Source organism: Pipra filicauda, unplaced genomic scaffold, assembly GCF_003945595.2.
Source record: "Pipra filicauda isolate LSUMZ 115617 unplaced genomic scaffold, ASM394559v2 scaffold98_size3848907_pilon, whole genome shotgun sequence".
In the NCBI taxonomy this organism is placed as follows: domain Eukaryota; kingdom Metazoa; phylum Chordata; class Aves; order Passeriformes; family Pipridae; genus Pipra; species Pipra filicauda.
The window spans coordinates 3,025,498-3,049,213 of NW_024105186.1; the positions used below are offsets into that span (position 1 = coordinate 3,025,498).

The 23,716-nt window shown below is 38.5% G+C and overlaps 1 protein-coding gene across 2 annotated transcripts; it reads left to right on the top strand.

Moving 5' to 3' along the window:
• The first annotated feature begins 3,351 nt into the window (after positions 1–3,351).
• On the top strand, positions 3,352–23,554 carry MCCC1 (methylcrotonoyl-CoA carboxylase 1). 2 transcript variants are annotated; one of them, XM_027712865.2, is made up of 19 exons: positions 3,352–3,681; positions 4,676–4,722; positions 5,744–5,883; positions 6,305–6,400; positions 6,553–6,674; positions 7,655–7,802; positions 8,603–8,724; positions 9,857–9,968; positions 10,264–10,345; positions 11,086–11,213; positions 11,876–12,059; positions 12,571–12,680; positions 13,972–14,188; positions 14,912–14,998; positions 15,573–15,622; positions 17,801–17,938; positions 19,254–19,361; positions 20,351–20,422; positions 21,942–23,554. In XM_027712865.2, exons 1-19 carry the CDS (start codon positions 3,623–3,625, stop codon positions 22,059–22,061), a joined length of 2,142 nt encoding a protein of 713 aa, XP_027568666.2. In that variant the 5' UTR covers positions 3,352–3,622; the 3' UTR covers positions 22,062–23,554. The 2 variants fall into 2 exon arrangements, with proteins under 2 accessions (XP_027568666.2, XP_039233954.1); XM_039378020.1 differs by lacking the exons at positions 3,352–3,681; positions 4,676–4,722 and having other exon boundaries at positions 5,857–5,883; positions 6,309–6,400.
• Positions 23,555–23,716: the final 162 nt, after the last annotated feature.

The following is a 23,716-nucleotide window of genomic DNA, read 5'->3' on the forward strand; positions in this document are numbered from 1 at the left end:
TTTTCACAAATAATAATCTTATGAATTATGGTAAGAGTCTTTTGAGGAGAATGCATCCTTTCAGCATGCACTTATGGAAACTGGAGGAAATAAATAGCTTGGAAAATACCATAGATAAACTTGAGAACTCAGCAGCCACTATCACGGTAGAAGGAATTTCCCAAAGGAGGCAGGCTGGACAAGATCATCCTTAAAGGTCTTTTCCAACCCAAACCAGTCTATGATTCTTTGTGACTTTGCTGAGATTTTGCTGATTGTCATATCAACAGGCAGCCTAAAATATCATAACTGCACGAGGTAAACTTCTCAATAAAAGGGGGCACTCAAAATTTTTTCAGCTTCATCTTTAAATATTTTTCAGAGGAACTTCAAACCAAATCTCTCTAGATCTACATTTGGTGAGCAACTGCAGCCAGAGCCTGTTTGGGGTGCAGGTTCCTGTAATGCCTCTAAGGCTGTTGTTGGGGGGGGGTCACATCCTAGAGCTGGGCTGGCTGGGAGAGAGAAGGGTGGACAAGGACAATGCCTTGTCAGTGGTGAGCAAGGTAAGGCTCTGAAATGGCTGAGTGAGTCTCACATGTCGTGCTCTTCATGGCTAAAGAAGCAAAGGTTGTAGATGGACTGCAGGAAAGCAGAAGATGTGGTAAAGATGGGGGAGAAAACCCCATCTCTGCTGCTGGCAGCTGATGGAGGAACTCGGCTGTTGGAGAAGTGCCAGTGAGGGCAGCAAAGGGACCGTAACTTCCCCCAGTGATAAAATATCAGAATTATGTTTCACTGCTCATTTCTGATGTCAGTGCACATCCCCCCATGATAGACAACTTATGGCTACAGGTCAGAGGTTGAAAACTTCACAAGTCCCTTGATTTGTCCCTCAGCAGAAAAGCAGGGCTGCCTGGGGATCAGGGGCAGTTTGCTCTGCTCTCTGGCACTTGCTTGGTCTGGTACAATAATAAATTTGGTGCCAGGCTTACAACTCTTTAGTGGACAAGGTTCCTTTCTTATTCGTGTCAGTTTTAGAAGCTGGACACTGGAGCGTGTGAAGCAGACCCTCAAGGGCTGCTAGATGTCTCAAAATTCTCTTTCTTGGCAAAGTTTAGTGATAGATGAAGAAAGAGTCAACCATTTTTAGTTTGAAGGCAAAAAGCCCCCATCTTGTGCAAGAAGCACAAAGATTTGGAATTCATTGAAGAAACCTTTACATCAGAGTGTCTAGAAGAAAATATAAGGAGTATTTATTTGAGCAACAAAACAAGAGTGAGGAGAGAAAGATTTCTAAGGAGTTAACTCTTCATGACTAAGGTGACAAGACACTTGCAGGCTACACTTTCTTTCCCACAACCATCAGAATTGCACGCTAACAAGGCAGGGGCACGTGTGTCTGAAGTTATCAGCCACAGCAACATAACACTCCTGGGCTTTCATGGGTGTCTGGGCTTTCCCAGCCAGCCACAAAATATCACAAAACCTACATTTCTCTTTTTCTGCAAGTGTTATTGCCTATGAAGTGGGAAGATCCCAAGTACTTTATTAAATTATAATCTAATTGGCTCAGTTTCTTACTTACCTTTTTCTTCACAATTTTAAAAAAGAGTAAGTTGCATTTCCAACGTGCAAAACCAAAATAAATGGCTGTTGGGAAAAACTAAAGTGTTCAATCTGAGGAAGAATATCTGTGTTTATTAGACACACAGATCTTGGTTTTGAATCTCAGGTTTGCTGGGGCTTTCCTATACCACAAAATTTTTTGAAGATTATGCATCATGAGTCCAGCCAAAGTTTAACCTCATCTATTTTGCTATGGAATGACATTTTTTTCATCTGCTCAAGGAAAATGATTTCATATTTCAAATTATGGTTTACACAATTTGCTCATGGGAGAAAATGATAATGAGAAAACTACTCATATTAGTAATCAAAGCAGCATTCAAAATACGCCAGACTTCCAGAATAAAATTTAAAATGTTGTCCATCCAACCTACATGCATCACTAGGCTCATCACAGTGCTTCTGTCTGTGTATGTGCACGTTAAACATATTACTGGTGTCAGTGAGAAAATTATTATTTTTCCATTTCAGTGTTATTACACTGCATTTTCAAACACCTGCATGTACAATCTGGTGATTCCACTAGACTTTGCAAGCCCTAAAAGCCATGCTTGCAGAATGCCTTCCACGAGCAGATTTGCAATATAAATGAATTTGTAATTTCCATTAGTTCTGTTAAAAGCGTCAACTCCTCCACCATCTCTGATTTAGGTATTATAAAATATCTATAGCTCTTCCCAGTATTCAATAGTTAAACTACATAAAATACTGCCATCTTGTGTTTAGAGATAAATTAAACATGCAACTTTAAAAATCTGGGTTTCAAAAGAGTAAAGTAGGATTTACTTTATGTGAAAAAGATTGAAGTGAATGAATTATGGAAAAGTGGAAGCATCACTTAATAATTTCGCTTTTAAAATCTTATCCTTAGAGCAAGTGCTGAGCCCACCACCCCTTGTAGTCAGGGCCAAAGGACTGTACAATTTCCCCAAGCTGATCTGGTGTCTGTTTAACCTACTTGAACCACCCAGTCCCTGGTGTGAGGGGTCACCATGGCAAATTAAAAATAGCAACAGTGGAACAAGCAGAGATTGCTTGCATATGAAGAATGCTTCTTATGTAAAAAGCTTTGTTAACGCTTCAGAGTACAGAACACATAAGACATGTTAAACGCTGCAGCTGTTGCAATTAATAGCTTGTGTATTCCTTTGGTGAAAAAGCACGGCTGCTTCACCGTTTGTAAACAACAACTAGAAATACTTATTTTGACTGCACTGGGCCAGGTGTAGCAAGGCCCTGCAGTGGGGTGAGCTGGGCCTTAAACTAACAGATACTGGGAAGAAATTCTTCCCTGTGAGGGTGGCGAGGCACTGGCCCAGGTTGCCCAGAGAAGCTGTGGATGCCCCATCCCTGGAAGTGTCCAAGGCCAGGATGGATGGGGCTCTCAGCAACCTGGAATAGTGGAAGGTATTCCTGCCCATGGCAGGGGGTCGGAACTGCATGATCTTTGATGTCCCTTCCCACTCAAATCTACGAGCTGCAAAGCTCCGATGCCTGAGGGAGCAGAACGGACCCGGCCGGCTTTGTGTCCATGAGCAGGCGGAACGTGCTGATCCCACCGCTCCGTGACCTGCTTCATCTACACGGCGCAGTTCTGATCCAGGGATCTGGACCTGAGCACAGGGACCTCGGGGTACGCTCGGATTCCCGTGCCCTTCCCAACAACCCTCACGTTCACGTGTCGCTATTCCATCACAACCCCGGATGTCATTCCCGACGGAGCGCGCTCAGCCCAGAGCCCGCGCGCCCAGAAACTCGGCAGTCCTTGGGCGGCGCGCATCGCTTCGCATTTATAGGAAATTTATGCTGTCTGCTGTTTGAGCGGCCACTTTCTCGGCGTCATCCAACCGCGCCATTTCCCCGCTGTCCCGGAGCGGGCACCGGGAGCGCTCGGATCCCCGTGACAAACCCCGTTGCCCCTCAGGGCTCTCCCCGGTCCCCGCCCGCCGCGACCCGCCCCCGCCGCGCAGCCACTGCGGGCCGGGCAGGGCCGCACACACCCCCCGCCCACAACATGGCGCTGGCGGCGGCGGTCGAGCGGGGCCGCGGCGGCCTCGGGGCGCTGAGGCGGCTGTGAGTGCGGGCCGGGGGCGGCTGTGCCGGGCCGGGCCGGGCCGGGCCGGGCCAGGGGCAGGAGGGGCGGGAGCCGCCCACAGCGAGCCCCGAACTAGACTGCTCGGGGAGGAAGGGAAGGGGGCTCTGCTGGGCGTGTGGGGGGACAGCGGCGCCCCGGGCTGCTCTGTGGGAAGGAGGAGCGAAGAAGCGCCCCCGCGGTTGAAGGGATCGCTGTCGCAGCTGCCGCGGGTCCCGCGAAGCTGCCCCGGCCTCGGGGGTCTGTCCGCAGCCTGTGCTCACCTGCGACACCTGCGTGGTACAGGCTGGGGAAGTGAGAAGTTTGGGGAGTGCGCAAAAATCCCTCTCTCGTTACTAAAACTGAGGTTTAGTTGTGTGGTGCCTTTTTGCTCCGACAGAGCTTCAGAATTGTCTGGACTTGATCCCGAAGAGTTGATTTATGTACTAATTAACTGCTTTCACAGTTTCATCCAGCCACCTCACCTTGGCTACCGCTTTTTGTTAGTATTAGTCGTTTGAGGTTTAGGTTTCTGAAAGTCTCCACAGCTTTTCTTTCTGGCTGCCTTCACATTCTTTCTCTTGCACTTTTTCTCCATAGAAAAATTGCCGTTTTAAGCGTTTCTATTTTGTGGTTGTCCACATCTTCTTTCCCAAATACTTTAAGTTGGCCTCTCTGATAAATGCCAGATGTTGGCTGTTCTGTCCACTAAAAGACTTTTTTTAAAGAAAAAAAACAAAAAACTTGACTATTTCTGTTTTAATGCTGCTAAAAAAGTAAGGGGATAATTTTTATTGTATCTAAATGAAAGCACTTGAGGAGCCATCTGGTGAAGTTTGTACAACTTTCCTTGTTGTACCTGAATACGTAAACAGATGTATCAAAAGCTTCAGAGCTATTTCAGTGCTGTTGTTCTCTCACCTGAAAATAAAAGTAGCTCAGTTGTCACTTCTTCATATGCGTTTGTAACACTTCTGTGTGTTTATAATTGCACAGGCAATGGAACCAAGTACAAAGATTTGTGAAATGGGCCTCAACGATAGGTATGAAATTTAATTTCTTTGGCTACTAGGTTAAATTGCTGTTTGATGTGGATGGTTTTACAATTAGTTTTAGAACATTAGTTGCTGAAAAACGGTAGGATTTTTTAATAAATATTCATATCTTCGTAGTTCTTGAAAAAAGTAGCCTGCAGCTAACCTAGCAGAAATCATCTTTAATGTTTAAACAACATTTTGAATAATTTTAGCTGTCTTGTTTAGGTAAACTGAACTTAATGAAAACTATTTGGTTTTGCGATGTTTTCCTCTGCTGATACAAGTGTTGCAAAGTCTGTGAGAATTGTTTTTTAAGGCATAATGGTATTTAAACAAAATACGAAGGAGTAAAAGTATTTAGCAAGATGATTTAAACTCATTCTGGTGTCATGTTGACGAAAAAGATAGATTTTAGAATTCAGAGATCTATCTCCATTTTAATTAGTGAGTTTTAAGCTACTGAGTTCTGACTGTGAAGTCTCTGGCAGTGCTGACCTTACACTTTTATCAAGTTGTAGTTGCTGTTTTGAGACTTTGTAGGAGCTTGTAAGTCACTGCTTAGAAAACCCAAACAACAAAAAACTTGATACCTTGTTCTTTCTTTGTGACTGTGTATGAATGGGGAACAGTGCTCTTCAAGAAAATTTCAACTGCTTCTACTGGGGGGGACACAACACAGGTGTTGATTGTTTCTTAGTTAGTCCAGGGAATACACAGCAAAAATATAAGCCTCAGCTTTTATGTTTAAGTGGTTTTTTTAGGGTTAGAATATGTTTCTTGGATTCTAAAAAAGGAAGTTCTTAAAAAAAGGCTTAAACGTACTTCTGCATAAGGACTCTAAGGAAAAAAATCCAAAAGTAGCATGGAAATGCTTTAGGATGAAGTTTTGAGTGAAACAACTTCATTGTTGGAAGAAGTGCATAAACACTATAAATAATGAAAAAAGAAGTCATAATTTTAAAATTGCTGTGTTTCCAGGAATGTTTTTAAGGATCTGTTTCTTACTGTGGTTCATCCCTTTAAACAGGAGGTCACAGCATAGGGAAGATTCTCATCGCAAACCGAGGAGAAATCGCCTGCAGAGTGATGAGAACAGCGAAGAAAATGGGTGTGAAGTCTGTGGCAGTTTATAGTGAAGCAGACAGAAATTCCATGCACGTAGCAATGGTGAAGTATATTCATTGTGCTTGTGACTTATGTTCATTCACAACAGTATTTGCCATTGACAAGTTCCCTGTGAAAACAGATTTGGGTGCTGGTGCAGTTGAGTTTCACCTCTGTAGAGTTACTGCCAAGTTTTCCTTGAACTGATGAAAAGTTTGCCTGGTCTCTGTCTCAGCACCTGACAGCTATACAGGAAGGGATATTAAATTTTGGCTCTCTAACTCCAGAGCAGCCAGAGGTTAGAGAACGGACTCTGATTTTGGGAAGAAAGTCAGAATTTGTTTCACTCAGTTGAGCCTTTTCATGAGGAGAGGCAGTGATTTAAACTGCTGTGTGCCAACAGTCTGATAAATAATATAATCATCTCAAAAAATTCAGATTTGCTAATAAACAGTCTGTGTCCTATGTATTTCTTCTCAATCAGGCAGATGAAGCATATTGCATTGGTCCAGCACCCTCACAGCAGAGCTACTTGGCCATGGAGAAAATACTGCAGGTGGCCAAGGTCTCAGCAGCACAGGTGAGTAGATCAGGACCTACAGTTTTCTCATACTTTCATGTCTTTAGTTCTTTATTTTTACCCATCTTGAGTTTCCTTGACACTACTGAAGTTTCTGAGTTTTCTGAGCTAAGCTGATACAAAAATGGGCTGGTAACGTTATTCTGTTTTAGGCTGTTCATCCAGGTTATGGTTTCCTCTCAGAAAACACAGAGTTTGCAGAGCTGTGCAAGCAACAGGGAATCATCTTCATAGGTCCACCTTCATCTGCTATCAGAGATATGGGTATTAAGAGGTATCTATTTCTGATTTATGTGGTTATCCAATTTACAGCTTGGAAAAGCTAATTTTGTTAACAAACGACCAGTGTCATAATTGTTTTATTCTATCAGTTTTCACTGTATATTATTTTTATGGCTTTCTTCAAAGGAATAAACTCCAGGTCTATAGATATGGGATTCCAATAGACGTAGAGACAATCGACCTTGTTCAGTCATTAGGATTTCAGTAGTTAAATAAGTAATGATTCTGCTTTTCCAGAGCTGGGGCATTCAGCAGTCAGATTGGATGTTTTGTATGTTAGTCAAAAGAGCAGTGGAAAAGAAACACCACATTGTTGGGGTTATTGTGGCTCATGTAAAATGGGCCATGTAAGTTTAGTTCATCACTGAGGACCTTAGTTACTTAGATCAAAGAAATGCTTTTAGGGTATGAAGTATAAATCAAGAATGTGGAAATGAGGTTATTACTAACACATGAGCTGTATAATAGTAATTTGAGAGAATTAATTTTTTATCACTTTGTAATGCAAGTGTAAATTACCTCTGTAATTTAACGAGCTCTGCATGTGTATTTGAAGTTAGAGTTGTTACACTCAAGCGTTTGATGTGTGGTGTGAATCCAGCTGTATCATGAAAAGTGTTTTGCCTTTGTACAACTTCAGATGTAGTTTTGGCAGGATACAGTGTTGTATTTTGAAAATTTTAGGGTTTGGCCTCTACGATGTGAGTCAAAAGACAGGAAAGAACGGTAGAACTGAAACTTACTCCTGCTTTTATGTGGAGGGCTTGGAGAAAAAAAAAATCCCTGTTTGAAGCATGTGATTAATTACAGTCCAATCCTATGTAACCCACCTATGCAAGTAGTCCTGTTGAGGTCTACTGTGGAACTGCTTTCAAGAAGAGAGTTAGCATTGGGAACATACACAGGTTTGGAGCTTAAAGTAAGAAAAAAAAATATTATTATCATTCTAAATATTAAACTGTTCTGTCAAAGCACTTCCAAAGCTATAATGTCTGCTGCTGGCGTTCCTGTTGTTGAAGGTTATCACGGGGAAGATCAATCAGACGAGTGTCTAAAGGAACATGCCAAGAAAATAGGATACCCAGTCATGATTAAAGCTGTTCGTGGGGGTGGAGGAAAGGTAAGGAACTAATCTTCACATTCATCACATGCCATAAAGTGATCATGTCTCAGTATCTGCAACTGAATATTCTAAAAGAAATCTGAAAACAAAGAAACTGGAAAAGTACTTTTTGTTAAAATTCATTATTGATGTCCAATCTAGCTCTATGAAATCTCATTTCGTTTGTCGTGCAGTCAGGCAGAAGGTAAGTAGCTGGAATAAACTGGGAGAGTTTTGTTTGTTTCAATGGATCTCCAGCAATTCACATAAGCAGAAAAGTTGTCCTATGGATTTGTGTGAAATTAGATAACTTTAAATTGTTACTTTGTGATAACTTCTGTTACTTCTTTTGTTAACAGTTTTAAATGTTGTATAAGAAGGTATTAGAAATACCATTTAAATATTTTTGTCTAGACGCTTTTTAATGTGTGGTGAACTCCCAGTCTAAATCTGATTTTACTCTGAAATGTCTATAAAATGACATGCAGAGAATTTTATTTTCAAAATAGCTATATTTGTTTTGTAATAAACGAGTTTTTCTTTACCAAACTTGGAAAATTCCTATTATATCTGAGAATAAAATTGAATTTTGTACTCACCCATATCAATGAAATGATATATCTATTTTTCACACTTTTTATGGCACTTTGAGTGAGACTTAGAAGGATTATATTACTGGAAGCTGATACACAATTTTAGTAAAGTTTAAGAAAGGAGGGAAGAGAGTTAAGCTCATTTCTTGCTGTTTGTGTGCAACAACGATTTTCATTGTGTACCCTATTTTCAGACATTTAGAAAGGCTTTTTTCTGTATTTTAGGGCATGAGAATTGCTCATTCAGAAAAGGAGTTTCTGGACCAACTAGAATCAGCAAGGAGAGAAGCGAAGAAGTCTTTCAATGATGATGCAATGCTGATTGAGAAATTTGTAGATAATCCAAGGTGAGAAACAGATATTTCAATATAAACACTATAATGTTTATTCTATGGTTGAACAAACATAACTGGTTTAGTAGTAGGATGAAAATTGGTCTTGTATGTTTTATTTGCACTATGGCAGTTGTTAATTTGGTCATATTTTTTTATAATGTATTGAATTTTTTGTAGTGACTTTGTTTTGAATGCTAGGAATTAAAATAAAGTTGTTTGGGAGACATGGCAGTTCGTGAGCTTTCTAAACTTGATTTACATGTAGGAAAAAAAATCACTTTATAATACTTCAACTACAGACCTGAGTCAAGCTGTCGTGGTGTTTCTGCTGCCCTCAGGTGTCCTAAACTAGTTATTTAATCTTCCTTTATTTTGATATTTAAAACAGAAGGGATAGTTTTTATTTCATGTCTGACCTGTGAAACTGAGCTAATTTATTTTTTATAAAGAACTTCTCGCAGAGGTCTGTTTGATAATCTTGCACTTTACATCTGTTTTTCTTAAAGCATCACTATAAAGAAAGTATTTATTTTAAAGAAACTGAGGGCCTCCTTATGCTGTCAGATGGGCACGAGAAAAATCTCATTCCTGGGGAATTTCTTTTGCCAGTATCAGAGGATTGTCACAATGGTGACATATTTTTGTTAGCTTTATACATAGAACAAAATTCTGCCACCTAATAGTTGTCCTCTGAAATGGTGTGTTGAAATAAACAATGTTATTGCTGAGCCAGGGCTGCTGCTGCCCCTTGTGCATTGCTACACAGTAAATGATGGGGGAAATCATCATTATCAAATAACAGTGAAGTGGTTTTACTTTTATAATAATAACTAATAAAGAGGAGGCAGCCATGGGATATGTACCTCGTTTATCCCACAACTTACAGGATTTCAATGCAGTAGTTGGCATTTAGAATCCTGTTTCATTTGGGACATCAAGGAAACCTAAAACAATTGAGATCTTGCATAATAGCAGCCTCACTTCTATATTTTCAGCATTTATTTGAGGGCAGACACTTAAACCTTTGAGAAGTCCTACTGGAGCACACAAGGCCATGTACAAGTTCAAAGTCTGTTTGAGTGAAATCTGTCACGGGATTGGGGTTTTTTTGAGATACACTGAAACATTTACGTTTATGGAACAGGCACGTTGAAGTCCAAGTATTTGGTGACCAGCATGGCAATGCAGTGTATTTGTTTGAAAGAGACTGCAGCGTGCAGAGGAGGCATCAGAAGATCATTGAAGAGGCACCAGGGGTGAGCAGAAAGTTCTTAATATTTTCTATGAACTGACATATTTTTAAAGTAATTAATAATTCCCCATCAAGTTTATTTAGTTGATAGCACTTTATTTGTAATTCTCAGACCTGTTTTAATTTTGCTGCAGAAAATGTTCTTTAGGAACTTTCTTTAGGAAAAGGATTCTCAAGGAAAAATTATATAGGTGTCTTCACTACAGTTGTTAAATACTGCAAAATATTCACATATACTAGGTTTATTATCACCAGACTTAACAATAATTTATAATTTTTTCTATTATTATTATTTACAGCCAGGAATTAATCCAGAGGTTCGGAAGAGACTTGGAGAAGCCGCTGTCAAAGCAGCCAAAGCAGTGAATTACGTGGGAGCAGGTAAGTCTGTGGAGGCTTTTAACTTAATGAGAGTTGGAGTCACAAGCAAATGGCATCTGGCTGTTTGAGTATGACACACATGCCTCAAGTTTTTTGCGGTTCAAGCAAGTAATCACTTAGTTAGTTCTGATGTAATTACAAATTTAAATTAGCATACCTGAGCTCAAGACCAGTGGCAGCTGAAGAAAAGGAAGAAAAAATTTCAGAGCAAATAATTCAGTCAACTCGACTGTTGGAAACTGAGCATTATGAGTTAGTAACTTCAAAAAATAATTTCTTTGTACAAAGAATAATCCTTTGTATGCAAACACTAAAGCCTTTAAAAGAAAAACACAAATCAGTGTAAAGTCCACACCATTTCCCAGATGAAAAATAACCTCCCAGAATTGTGACTTTGTTTTCTCACTAATTTCTTTGGTTACTTATTTTTAAAAAATAATTACACAGTCTATAAGTATTAACAGTACTTTAGAGAGTCCTGATGCACATTTTAAAGTGCTAATGAAATGCAGCTTTTATTGTAGAGGAGAATGCCTGCTAAACAGCACAGGCCACGTAAATGTAAAAGGAAACAACCCTTCTGTTTTCAGGCCTCAATTTTGTGACCCTTTTAGATAAATTGTATAGAATTTAATGAAATTCAGTCTATCTGATTTGGAAATAATAGTGTTTTCCTGGCATAATTAAATTAAGTGTCATAGATACTATTTGGTGAAGTGTCCTTCTGCTAAATACTTCAGGAACAGTGGAATTTATTATGGACTCCCAACATAATTTTTACTTCATGGAGATGAACACCAGACTGCAGGTAGAGCACCCAGTTACAGAGATGATCACTGGCACTGACTTGGTGGAATGGCAACTTAGGGTGAGTGTGAGTTGTTTTTACATGTAGGGTTCCTCCTGAGTGGTGAATGGTGCTCTGTAATACTGCCTGTGAGAGAACAGATGGGTTTCCAGATCCTCATCTCCTGTTCAGCTACCAGGGTAGAGTTTCCTTTGCTCCAGAGGAACATCTCACATTGCTGTATTTGATGTGAGCATTGTGTAGATGCTCTGAATTTCAACCAAGTCTTCTCCCACTTGTGTAGAGAAAAAAACCATTTTTTTTAAGTGTATTTAGAGACCTTACAGTTTGTACTGGTAGTGCTGGCTACCAGTAACCCATTTTATCATCTGCTTTTTGAGCAATTTTTATCTAATAAAATCTTGTCTTAGTTGACCAGGCTGTAACTTAAATAATTTATTTTTTGACATAACCAGTGGAAAAACATTCGACTGGTTTTTTTCCATTATGTTTTAGCTGTCTGAAATATTAGGCAGTAAATTTACACAATAATAATTCAAAATCCTTTGACTGGTGGCTTCCACAAAAAAGGAAGGAGTGACTTCAGAATTAGCCTTTTATGACCTACCATTTTTTTCTCCTTGTGCTTTTTTTAATGTGCTTTCTAGTTGTTCGTGTTTAGAAGAAAGATATTTAATATTTCATACATCAGCACTCCAGAATATTGATCCTGCTGTTTTCAGGTTGCAGCAGGAGAGAAGATTCCCCTAAAGCAGGAAGAGATCCTGCTCCAGGGCCATGCATTTGAAGCTAGAATATATGCTGAAGACCCTAATAATAACTTTATGCCAGGAGCTGGGCCGTTGTTGCACTTATCCACCCCTCCTGCAGATCGTTTCACCAGGATAGAGACTGGAGTCAGACAAGGTAAAACTGAAGGCTGTGATGTATAAGAAATAATTAATATCAAAATGTTTTCTTTGTAAGCATTTCCCTCTTTGGCCTAAATAAGTTAGTCTGACAGGGTGTTGCTATAACGACAAATCTGTACAGAATTATTCTTCCTTGTAATTGTCCATGTATTTTTGGTCAGTCACTGACTATTTTATTTACCTCTTTATTTACCTATATCCATAGTAAAGTCCATTGGATCATGCTGCCTATATTCTCCTCACAATTTATCAATCCTGCATTCTGCTTGCAACAAAGAAAACTGGATTTGAGTAGTGTTATATCTACAAAGTCTGCACTGAAGTTGTCCTTGAAATTGAAATGCCAGGTCACAACATCATGTCATCGAAGAACTTTAATCTCTAGAGAAATGTGGCCATGAATTGTGTTCCCCTTTGATGCCATGTGGTATCCAGTACCTTGCATTACCAACTTTCAGAAATACTTGGTTTAGTGTTACAGCATTTCTTTCATTCCCATATTTTAGGTGATGAGGTTTCTGTTCATTATGACCCAATGATTGCAAAGCTGGTTGTCTGGGCTGAGGATCGGCAAGCGGCGCTGAGGAAGCTGAGATACAGTTTGCACCAGTATAATGTAAGTAGAAAGAGCCCAGTATGATTTCAGATCTTGAGCTAACTTTGTGAACACCTGGAGCTAACAAAGTATGCATAAAATACTAGAGTAAAACAAAAGTAATTTCTAAGAGGGAGCCTGCATTGCCACTACCGTTTCAAATTCATTATTTGTTTGCAGAAGTTGTATTTTTTTCCTAATTTGCAAACTGTTTTTATAGATGGTGTGAGTAGAAATAAGTGTGAAGTCTAGTTTTACACAGAGATTTTTAAGGTTGTGATCTCTTCAGCTGGATGATGCACCTGAGACTTTGTAGAAGAGTAAGGCTAAACAACATTTTCAATTATAGTGTGAGCTCTCTCAAACTTAGAGTGGAATTTGTGTTTGTGTTTGCCTCTAATTTCTGATATGTAAAAATAACTAAATTTGTAGACTTATACATGTGGAGAAATATGCTGTCAATTCTTTTTAAGAAACATTCCCTTTCCCCCCTATAAAAACTACAGGTATTGTATCTTTCCAAAAGCGGAATTCAGAAGGTTTGACTTGACATGAGACTGAATTAATTTACACTTTTAAACCAACAACATGAATGTGAGTCAAGTATTGAAAATATTGGGCCCCTTATTGTTTTAGCTACAAATGAAAATTACTTCAAGGGAAAGAGATAAATTCTGGAAAAACCCAAGAGAATTATTTTTCTTAGCAGATCTGTCAGTACATATTGACAGCATAACATAGTTACCAGTTTCACTAATTTCTCTAAAATAAGTATATTGTTTGCTTAGGTATTTTGCAGTACAGAAAATGGAGAGTATCTAGTAAATTTATAAAAGTCCCTGTTCCCACTTTTTACTATTAAAAGATCAAATATGGGATACTGACACTATAGTAACTCATTTTTTCATAAGAAGCACTTGTCAAGTTAGGAATGTTCTTTTAAATACTCAGACCATGCTTTTTCAAAACAGTAGAGTTTTTTCCTAAATTACCTCCCTTTACTGTTGCTGGGAAATCTTCCTCAACTTCACAGTGGACAAAGGTGGTGTTGAGAAAACAGAGTGCTTTTGGCAAGGCAGCTCTTCGAGTTTTTTATTTGGTTTGTTGTGTATTTTTTTTTTTTTCTTTTTAGAGTCATTGGTTTAACTGGTAATAAAACAGACCAGTTGAATGAATTACATTTTATTGCTGAAGTTTGTTTCGATGGTGCTATCTGAAAAAAATACTCATTTCTTACCTATACATAACTTGAGCAGAAAGCTGCATGCTCATTCATAACTTCAGTTTGCACTATGCTTCTGTTTCTTTACAGATTGTAGGATTAAGCACTAATATTGATTTCTTACTGAGCCTGTCAGGACACCCACAGTTTGAGGCTGGAAATGTGCACACTAATTTCATTCCCCAACACCATGATGAACTATTTCCGACCAAAAAGGCAACTCCACATGAAGTTATGTGTCAGGCAGCTCTTGGGCTTATACTGAAAGAAAAAATGCTAACAGATGCTTTTAGAGATCAGTCAGAGGGTAAGGATCATTCTTTTGCTTTATTTTGTGAGCTCATGTGCAATTACTTACTTTGCATGTTCTTTCTTTCACCTACTTTGCGCCTGCTCAGGGTTCTGCATTCTGGCCTCTCTCAGCTATTTACAAAGACTCTAAATTTTGTGAAGGGGCAGATATGGAATGTATCCCCAGTGTAATGGACACAGTACTTCCCACAGCACTCCAGATAGGCACTATCTGGAAGACCTTGGGATTCCTAGTCAGTGACACTGCGCTCTTTGCTCTTGACCAGCACAAACTGTGACCATCTGCCTGTGCTGTTCCTACAGCTGGCCCAAGGTCTTCAGAGGTAAAATTGACTCTGCTCAGGGTGGGAGGGGCAGTGGGGTTTGATGGAACCTTCACCTAAGGGTTAATTGGGATCTGCTGTGGTGTAACTGGACTCCCACACATTCTTGTCCTGTTCAAGGATGTGTGCATGGAGAGCAGCCAACGCCCCCTTCTTAGTGCTGCTGTCAGCATTGTGGTTTTTGTAGGTTACACAGCATCAGCTTATTCAGTGTTGACGACTGAGGAATTGTCACTCTCAGTGACTATAGTGGTTCCCCAATCTTTTATGTGCAATGTAAAACTATAAGTATGATGGTAATAACAGTAGGACAGTGATTTAGTGGTGTAAGTTCTGAGTATTGTGTTTTGTTGAAGTAGAACGAAAGTAACATATCTGTGTATTTTGTGTTTTAGATAAATTCTCACCATTTGCATCCAGCACTGGTAGAAGAATAAATATATGTTATACTAGAAAACTGTCTCTGCTGGATGGGGAAAACAGTAAGTTAATAAGAAAGCGTGTGGAGGGAAGGGAGGCACTTGATGGATAAAATTATTTCAACTGATGCTTGAAAATTCAGACTAAGAAACAGCAAATAGAACCAGGATGAGTTCTGTGCAATTTAAGCTGAGAATTCACAGAATTTCATGCTTAATCCACACTGTTAGATCTTGAGGAGATGTAAACCAAATTCAAATGACACCATTGTTGTTCATCATTTAAATGAATAAGGTTGACATTTTAAAAAGTGCCATTGGCTTTTTTTTTTTCACTTCATTTTGGTCTGAAGGAGCTCAGAACTTTTTCCCATCACAAACTGGTTTTCTGTCCAGATAACGCAATACAGATTTCAGAGCATAACTTCAGGTGCTCATCTTTGAAAAACATATTGGCTCGAATTCAGTATGAAAGCTGCAGTGTCTACAAAGCTAACCTGAAAATACTTGTTCTTTTCTTAGTGGTGGTAGGTCTTGTTTTTATTAAGAAACATAAACTAAATATTTTGTATATGTCATCATTCTTAGATACTGTAATTAATCTACTCACATATACATAATTTGTTTTATTCAACAGTTGTGGATGTAGCTGTAAGTTACAATCAAGATGGGTCATACAAAATGCAGGTACAAGTCCATTTTTTCAGATATTTCATTAGATAAAAGAATCTGTATCTTGTAGACTTATCTTAGTATTAACTGTTACTAAAATTGCTTGGTGATTACAGTTACAGGATTCTATTTTTGGCTTACTTGCAGCCATTGCTGTAGATTGTTATTTTAGCCTGAAATTATCTTTGGTAGATGGTGGATTGGCATGGAAGAGCTACTAAAATACTTCTGAAAATAAGGCTAAGAAAAGTGTTCGTATTTTCAGTATTTAAAGATCTTTTTCTTCATTTTCCTCTTCCTTAAATTTGTCTTCCTAAAAGTAAGTAAGTAAGTTAGATTTAAATCTGCATTTAAAAAGATATTTTTTTCCACAGGACTCCTGCTTTATTCCGTGCATGAGATGGATCTCCTGTGGGATAAATAAAAGCTTTCTAGAGCATTATCTGTAGGATAACATTTATTTTATTTTGAAGATGGAAATTGAGACATGATTACCAAATGGGATGAGGAATCTTCCGGTCAGATAATTGAATGATACCCCACAGAATTGTCTTCTTTGTGCTGTAGAGCTCCTATAGGATACAGCTCAAGATGCTTTAAACATAGATAATTTTGTGTGTGCACATGTGATAGTCTCCAGTTGTGTGGCTTATGGGGGTTGTGTTTTGCTGAGTGTTAAATATCCTTCTTGTTCACTTGTAGTCCGGTGTTTTTTCTCTCAGATTTGTCACCCAGAATGAAGGCATCTGGAGAATGCAGTCTCTCTGTAGTTCAGCTTCTTGTTCCCAATATTCAGAAAAGGGAAACTGGGAGAATAAGTATTTATGAACTGCTTAGACTGTGTAGAGATGAGCCTACCAAAAAAATAATGAGAAAACTACTGTGCTTTCGAGGGTATAACAGCATCTTGGGTAACTCACACCCTTATTTCTATGGATACAAAGACTGAGAACCCACATCCCTCCAGTAATACCCAGGTTATTTTGGGTGTATTAGTTACATATGTGATGCTGCAGAGCTCTTACACTCGAGGTTTGTCTCATGTAAGTCATGTCAGCAAAAGTAAAGAGAGGCTGGAAGGGATGTGGGGGCCATTTGTGGAGGGAAGTGGAGCTGGGGAGAATGTAGACTCCTAGGGAAGAAGCAGGAACAGGAGTTGAGGTAGAAATGGAGCGAAGCTGGAGATAAAGGATGGAGAAACATAATTGGGAGCTGATTATGAGGAGGACGTTGCCTCTGCAGTGTTACAAAACCTGTGCTGAGGCCAGTCAATTAGAGCAGGTTGCTGGGCCATGGATCTGGCAAGCACTCAGTGCTTCCAAGGGTGTTGCCCTAATTTGTGCCCCTGCTCAGGATACTCATCAAGCAAATGATTTTCCTCTGAGGGATAAGTATCAGATCAACAGTATCTTTTCAATGCATGTTTTCCGTGGAAGAACAGTATGTGACTACCTAATAAAAACTGAGTTTTATTTCTACTCCTACCACCCTGAAAGACCAGCAAGTCTCTGATCCTTTGCTCGGTGATGGTAGACTTAGAAGCAAACATATCAGTTAAATGTAGTGCACTTATGTTTGTATTCTTGCAGTCTTTATATGCTGAGGTTGTGGCAGAGGTGCAGTTTCCACTGATGTGGATGAAGGGTTAGTCACAAATAAATGACCTTTCCATCTGGTCTTTCTTGTGCAGTTTTGGTGTCTAACTGACACTGTTTCCATTACTGCTCTGCTCCTTTGTAGGTTTACTGAATATGTTGTAGTTCTTGTATTGCAAGCTTCCAAGGCAGAGGAAGTTACCTGTGTTTTGGAAAGCATTGTGGAACGTGATGTCAGCTGAGTAGTATGGATTTTCCGTTTGAAATCAAGATGCTACAACAAATCAAAAATATTGGATGTTAGTAGCATCACTAAACTGATAATTCTGGGGTTGTTTTTGTTCTTATTGAGAAACAGTATATCTTTGTTTAAGATAAAAATTGTCCTGGGGAACAATTTTCTGAGCTGTTGGTATTGGATACAGAATACAGTCTCTTAACTGAAAAATAAAGGATACATAAGATTTAAAAATATTTTTTCTTTTAATTCCAAAATTGTCTATGAAGAATCACAGGTTATGAGTGCACAAATGCTGTCTTTTGGTTTATTGGTAATGAAGGGTTAACCTTTGTCCTTATAAAAGCATTGAACTTTCAGATTCAAGATAAAACATTCCTGATTTCTGGAGAGATGTTGAATGAAGGTGATTCACTTTACTTGAGGTCTTCAGTAAATGGAACAGTGTGTAAGGCCAAATTGGTCATTTTGGACAACACCATTTACCTCTTCTTTCCGGTAAAGTTCCTTTCTCTATTATCACAAGTTTAAAATTTCAGAATTCTATCCATGAAAATGAGGAATGTAAATTGCAAGAGAATGTGAACCATAATTTCAGTTTCTTACTTTGACCTGTAATGTTTTGATACTTGCTGGATTTATAGGTCTAATTAGAAGTTCACTGGTTATGGTCCATGAGTGAGAAAATTACTTTTAGAAAGATAAAATACAATGAAGTGAATTGCAAATGATGGCTTAGGAGGAGGGAACACAAAATATTAAAATTGTCAGGTATTTAAGTTTGTCATAGAACAGTAGCAATTAGTTCAAACTGACAATTATTTGAAAGTGCTTGTAACTGTTATTTTAATTTCATTTTTTAAAATTATATGACAAGAAATAAATTGATACTGATCTGAGGAAAGATAACTTCAGGTAATATTAAAAGAATGGAATTAGGAGCTACCATGGCATTATATCTGTTGCATATATGCAAATGGCATTTGAAAGAAGATGTACCCTAATTTCCATTATTAGGCTGGTAAATTTTTATATGCAGTTCAAAAGATTGCAAGGCCCTAAAGTAACTCAATAAAAATGTAATCAAAGTAAGTAAATTATTATGTGTTAGTTTCAGTAATTAACCTCTAGCCCTGAGCCCCTTAAGACTTTCTGCAGAATGCAGTGAAAACTTTGCTGCTCCAGTGGTGAGGACTAAGGAACTCGTGCTGGAATGGCAAAGCTCAGTTCTCCTGTGACATCAGAGTGGAGTCAGGGGTGGGGGATTTAGAAGAAATCACAGGAGTTTTAGGGTATGGGTAGGGTGTGGGGGAGAATGAGTCTTTGGGGAACTCTGGGCACCAATTGTGAGAGCACTTAAAGGATTTGGAATAACAGTGAGAATTTATTACTGAATTAGCACTGAATTCATGTTATTGTAAATTGTGAAGCTTTCATTGGCAAGGAAGGTGCCAATGTCTCTCTTCTTTGTTGCAGCAACTGCCTGCCCCTTTTGCCTTTATACATTTTCTAAAACCTTCTGCACTGTTGCTGCGTGAATAAGGGAGATACAAGATGGGTTTTGTACAAAAAGATCCATGTGAAGCTGCTTTTCCACAAGGAGTTCCTTCCTTGCTGACCCTTAGCAGCAGCAGCCTGACGTTTAAGGCCTCAGACATTGGCAAAGCTGCTGACAGTCCTCCTGCTGCCCTGACCCCAGGGCTCTGCCACCCTCAGAACAAGGCTGGATCTGTTCATTCCTGAATGTCAGAACGTGTATTGGTGGTGGGATTTTATGTTGTTAACTCACCTGTCCTGGATTTTCTCCCTGTAGGAAGGCAGTGCTCAGATTGGCCTCCCTGTGCCCAAGTACTTGTCTGCAGTGAGCTCAGGGGGAGAGCAAAGTGGTGCTGTAGCACCCATGACAGGCACAGTGGAAAAGGTAATTATAAAAACATGGGTGGGAAGTGAATTCTCCAGTATATATCCAAGTTCACTTCCAGAAATGGTGCTTCTGTGCTGCCAGGAAAGAATCAGAGGCTGAAATGCCAGTGCTGTATGACTTCTAATTGGAAAAAGCCTTGTTTACTCTTGAGTTTTCAGCAGCCACCCAAAAGTTTTTAAGGCTTCCAGTCTTCTTTCTCTAGAGCTCTGCAAGTTCTGAATATTTAACTAATGCTACTGCTTAACTAATTTTTTCTTCATCTTAATTACTTTTTAAGTTGAAGGTCCCTGAAGTGTTAGAGACTGTTTGATTCATTTCATCTAACAAAAGAGCGAGTTAAGAGATGCACTTGCAAAAAAGGAAATACTCAGAATTGCCTTTTTGTTAAGCTGAGTGTTTCTTTCTTTTTCTTTAGCTCAGCAAGTCTTGTGTATTTCTCTGTACAGTGACAAAGTTTCCACAGAAGAGATTTCCTGAGAGTTTAGTGGTTAAGGGATTCTGGTAGCAATGAAAAAGCATGAACCCTTTCAGAGAGTCAAGTACCTTGAACATGGATCTCCTACACACTCTAAATCAGTTATAGCTGAATAACAAGGTGGCTCTGCCATCTTCTTTCTGGGTGTTGTTTTTTAAAAGACTTTAGGGAGTGGCTCCAGGAGGAGGTCCTGCACTTTCTCAAAATAGAAGTGCTTAAGCCAGAAAGGGTCAAATTATACATCATCTCTTCTAGTGTTCCATCTTTGATAGGTAAATGTCTTCCTGCTTGTCCTGGCAGCTGGCACTGAACCTCTCTCTGTAGCTCCAACTTCCCTTGAGTGTCATCTAGAGAACTCTCATAACCAATTCAGCAATAATAAAAATAATATGAGGCTGTTTTGCAAAACCACAATCACTCTGTGGATTGAGCTAGTCAAGATCCAGCTGATGATTGTTAATGGCATAGACAAGAATAATTTTTTTTTTCCCCAATTTTCTCTTGAATTTAGGTGTTTGTGAAGGCAGGGGATAAGGTTCAGACTGGAGATCCTCTAATGGTTATGATAGCTATGAAAATGGAGGTAAGTGACATATAAAGGTTTTAATTACTGAGAAAATAAAATTCTGGTCAGAATTTTATAATTTTCGGTTGCATTACTGACGTATGATGTAGCTTGCAGATGTCAGTATCACTTCATCTGCTATGAAACGAGTGTCATGTCTGTCTAGATTTTAGAGGATTATATTTGCTGTGATTTTGCTAACAAATGATGATTATATAATCCATGGTATTCTGCAGCTGTTTTAGCATGCATTTGGTGAGCTGTGTCAGGCCTTCTCTCCCCTCCTCTCCTTTGACTTCTCTAGCAGAAGACTGTCCAGGTGGATCTCTTGCTCACTGATTTGATCCAAGCATATGGAATATCTGCAGTTACTTCAGACAGAAATTTAGCTAATGGAGACTTTGTAAATATGTACAGGGTTCTTTGTGTATAATCTTTGTTATTTACATAAAGTTTTACCAAGAGTACACTCAAGATTTTGTGTAATTGTCCACATGGCATTCAGTGGACCACCACTTTGGCCATTTTATCTTGTCACAGTGTTTGACTGAATTACAGTTTTTTTAGCCTTGACTGATTTGACTTGACTATTAGTTTAAAATAAACCTCAGTTTGTGGTAGCAGAACTAACGTTGCTAGTTGAGAACATCTGCCTTTCCCTTATCATGTCCTTTTTAAAATTATACTAAAATTACATGAAATAAACCAACTGTGCACCAAAAAAAACCCTAGATCCCAAATCCTTTGCAGTTGGATACTAAATGTGTTTCTGTCTCTCCAGCTGATACCTCAGACTGACATTATCTGAGGTGCTATTTTTTAAGTGCTATTGAAATATAAATTGTAAAATTTAAAAAGCAAATTATTATTTACATGAGTCTTGGCTTAGATGTGAGGATTTACTATCTGGTATTAAATGTTTTGATACTAGACTAACCCTATGTAGAAAAATACCAAGAAACAAAGCTACAATGGAAAACTAACTTGGTACAATAACAAGCAAACCAGTTTGGGGTTGGTATGTAAACATGCTGTTTTACTGTCATTAGTAGCTGTATTTGTATTTCATCTGGATTTTGCCAAATATCTGCTCAGTAAAGACCCCTCCTGGCCAGAAAACAAAAATATCTTTAGTAAATCTGCAGATTCCTCTTAAGGGAACAAATCTGCTATATGATTAACATTTTGGATTAAAACTGTATTATTTCTGCTTGGTATTTATTACAATAACAAAAACTGTTAGTGAAGTAAAATAACATTCAGCTGTTCATACTTCATAATATAACATTATATAGCATTTTTTGTCCCCAGTATACTTATCAAATATTCATGAGAAAACTTGAAAATGGACTAGTATAATGTTTTAAAAGAAGGTTTTAAATAAATAAATAAATAAATAAATAAATGTGTCAGAGGAAGGAATTCAATGTTTTTCAGTTCTAATTGCACCAAAGAGTAATATTAGCATTTGCTGGAGAGAGAGAGAAGGAAAAAAACCAGGTTCCCTGCTGGTTCACTCTTGCTCTGTTTTGTGCAGCACACCATACGGGCTCCAAAGGCAGGAGTGATAAAAAAGGTTAATTTCCAGGAAGGTGCTCAGGCCAACAGACACGCTCCACTGGTGGAATTCATGGATGAAGAAGCCGAGGCAAAATAAAATTCAAGGAAGGTCCATTTCATTTTTTCTACTTTAGTGATTTTCTCCCAGGAGAAGACTTCTTTATATTTTCAGCAAACTGTTTTGTATGAGAGATTGGGGAATTGGTTTCCTCTGCACTTCCTGCATAGGTTGACTGTAAATTATGCTGACTTCAGTGGAATTTGGGTATCACTATCCTGTAATTGTATTTATAACACGTGGACCTGTGTGATTGTTGTTCAGTGGTTACATTTGCCTGTGGAAAGGCACTGGAGTGGAAAAAGATGTGGAACTCTCAAAGGATGGGAGAGGTTAGTAAGGACTGTAAGGGACAGACAGGTTGGGTTCTTCTGCTTCTTCATTCACAGCTGCCTTTTTCCCTGAGATTTGAGAAGACTGATTTGAAGGAAATCTGAAGGAAGACAATTGTTTTATGAATTCATTTTCTGGCAAAATCCCTGATTGTGGCTTATGTTTTTGCCTTAATAGGGAACTCAGGATTGTTCCTTAGCCCTGAATCCTTCCTGGTCATTTCTATTACATCTTTTTTTCCAATTTACCTCAATGAGTAGTGAAAATTTGCATTTCAAAAATTATTTTAATATACCTCAAAAGATCTGATACAATGCATTTTTCAAATACATTTGCTACACGTATCGAAGTTGGAACATAAGTTGGTTTCTAAAAATATAATTTGAACTTTAAATATGAAGTAGTAACATAGAAAGATAAGCTTATTTATTACTTGGAAAGTGTGCCAAAATAAAACACTGACTTCAAAATCCTCATTACTGTTCTCATATTGTTCATGTTCTTCTATGTTACTTATTGGCTGGAATGAAGTACATCAAAGTCTTTGTAATAACATGAAATATTACTATGAATAATAGATTTTTTTTTTTTTTGTATCTGCAGGGTTTCAGAAGGGAAAATTGTTAGGTTTTTTGATATGCAAAGAAAATACTTGGACTAAGCATACTGATCATTTGCTATAGATTTATTTTAACTTATTTAAAAGCCCCTCAGAGAAACAGGAAAAGGGAAAGAAAAATATGTTTTAATTGTTGCAAACTTTGGATATATTTTTACCTTTCAGTTAATGTGATGTTCTGGTTGTCATGTGAAGTTTTGATATGCTAATTTAATTCAATAATATGGTCTATACTGCAGAAAGGAACACATCAGATGCTGCAGTGATCCCAAACTTGTAGTCAGATCTGTGCAAATGGATCCTCACACTTACCTGAAATCTCATTTCTGAATCAATATACAGCATCATGGGGAGTTCTCTGATCTGCTTCTATAATTGTTCAGCCTTGCCTGCAATGCAGAAAAGCATTATAAAAAAGAATTGACTCTGGATGGACTGTATATTAAAAGCATACTGTAATACTTTTCAATGTTCCTTGTAATCCTGTGGCCACCTAACAAAAAATTCCAGTGATCATTTTGTAGAGTATTGCCACGGTGATTTTTATTTATGCCAAATAAAAATTAAGCTTAACTTTGAATGTTTGTTTTTGTTTTTCTCCGTTTTGTTCCTTCCTTGGTTGTTTCTGTCCATGCATTACTTTAGAGGGTTTTAAGCAGCTGTTTCTGTAGCATCATCTGATGATGACCACAGTCTGCAGATCACATTTGGGAGGCAGAAATCCAGACAGTTGTGATGGGCT

Bases quoted from the DNA above. Each gene is read 5' to 3' on its own strand.
- MCCC1 (XM_027712865.2), top strand. From the start codon at position 3,623: ATGGCGCTGGCGGCGGCGGTCGAGCGGGGCCGCGGCGGCCTCGGGGCG. The intron at 6,675-7,654 runs GTATCTATTTCT...GTTCTGTCAAAG, and splicing joins AGAGATATGGGTATTAAGAG to CACTTCCAAAGCTATAATGT. The intron at 19,362-20,350 runs GTAATTATAAAA...TCTTGAATTTAG, and splicing joins TGACAGGCACAGTGGAAAAG to GTGTTTGTGAAGGCAGGGGA.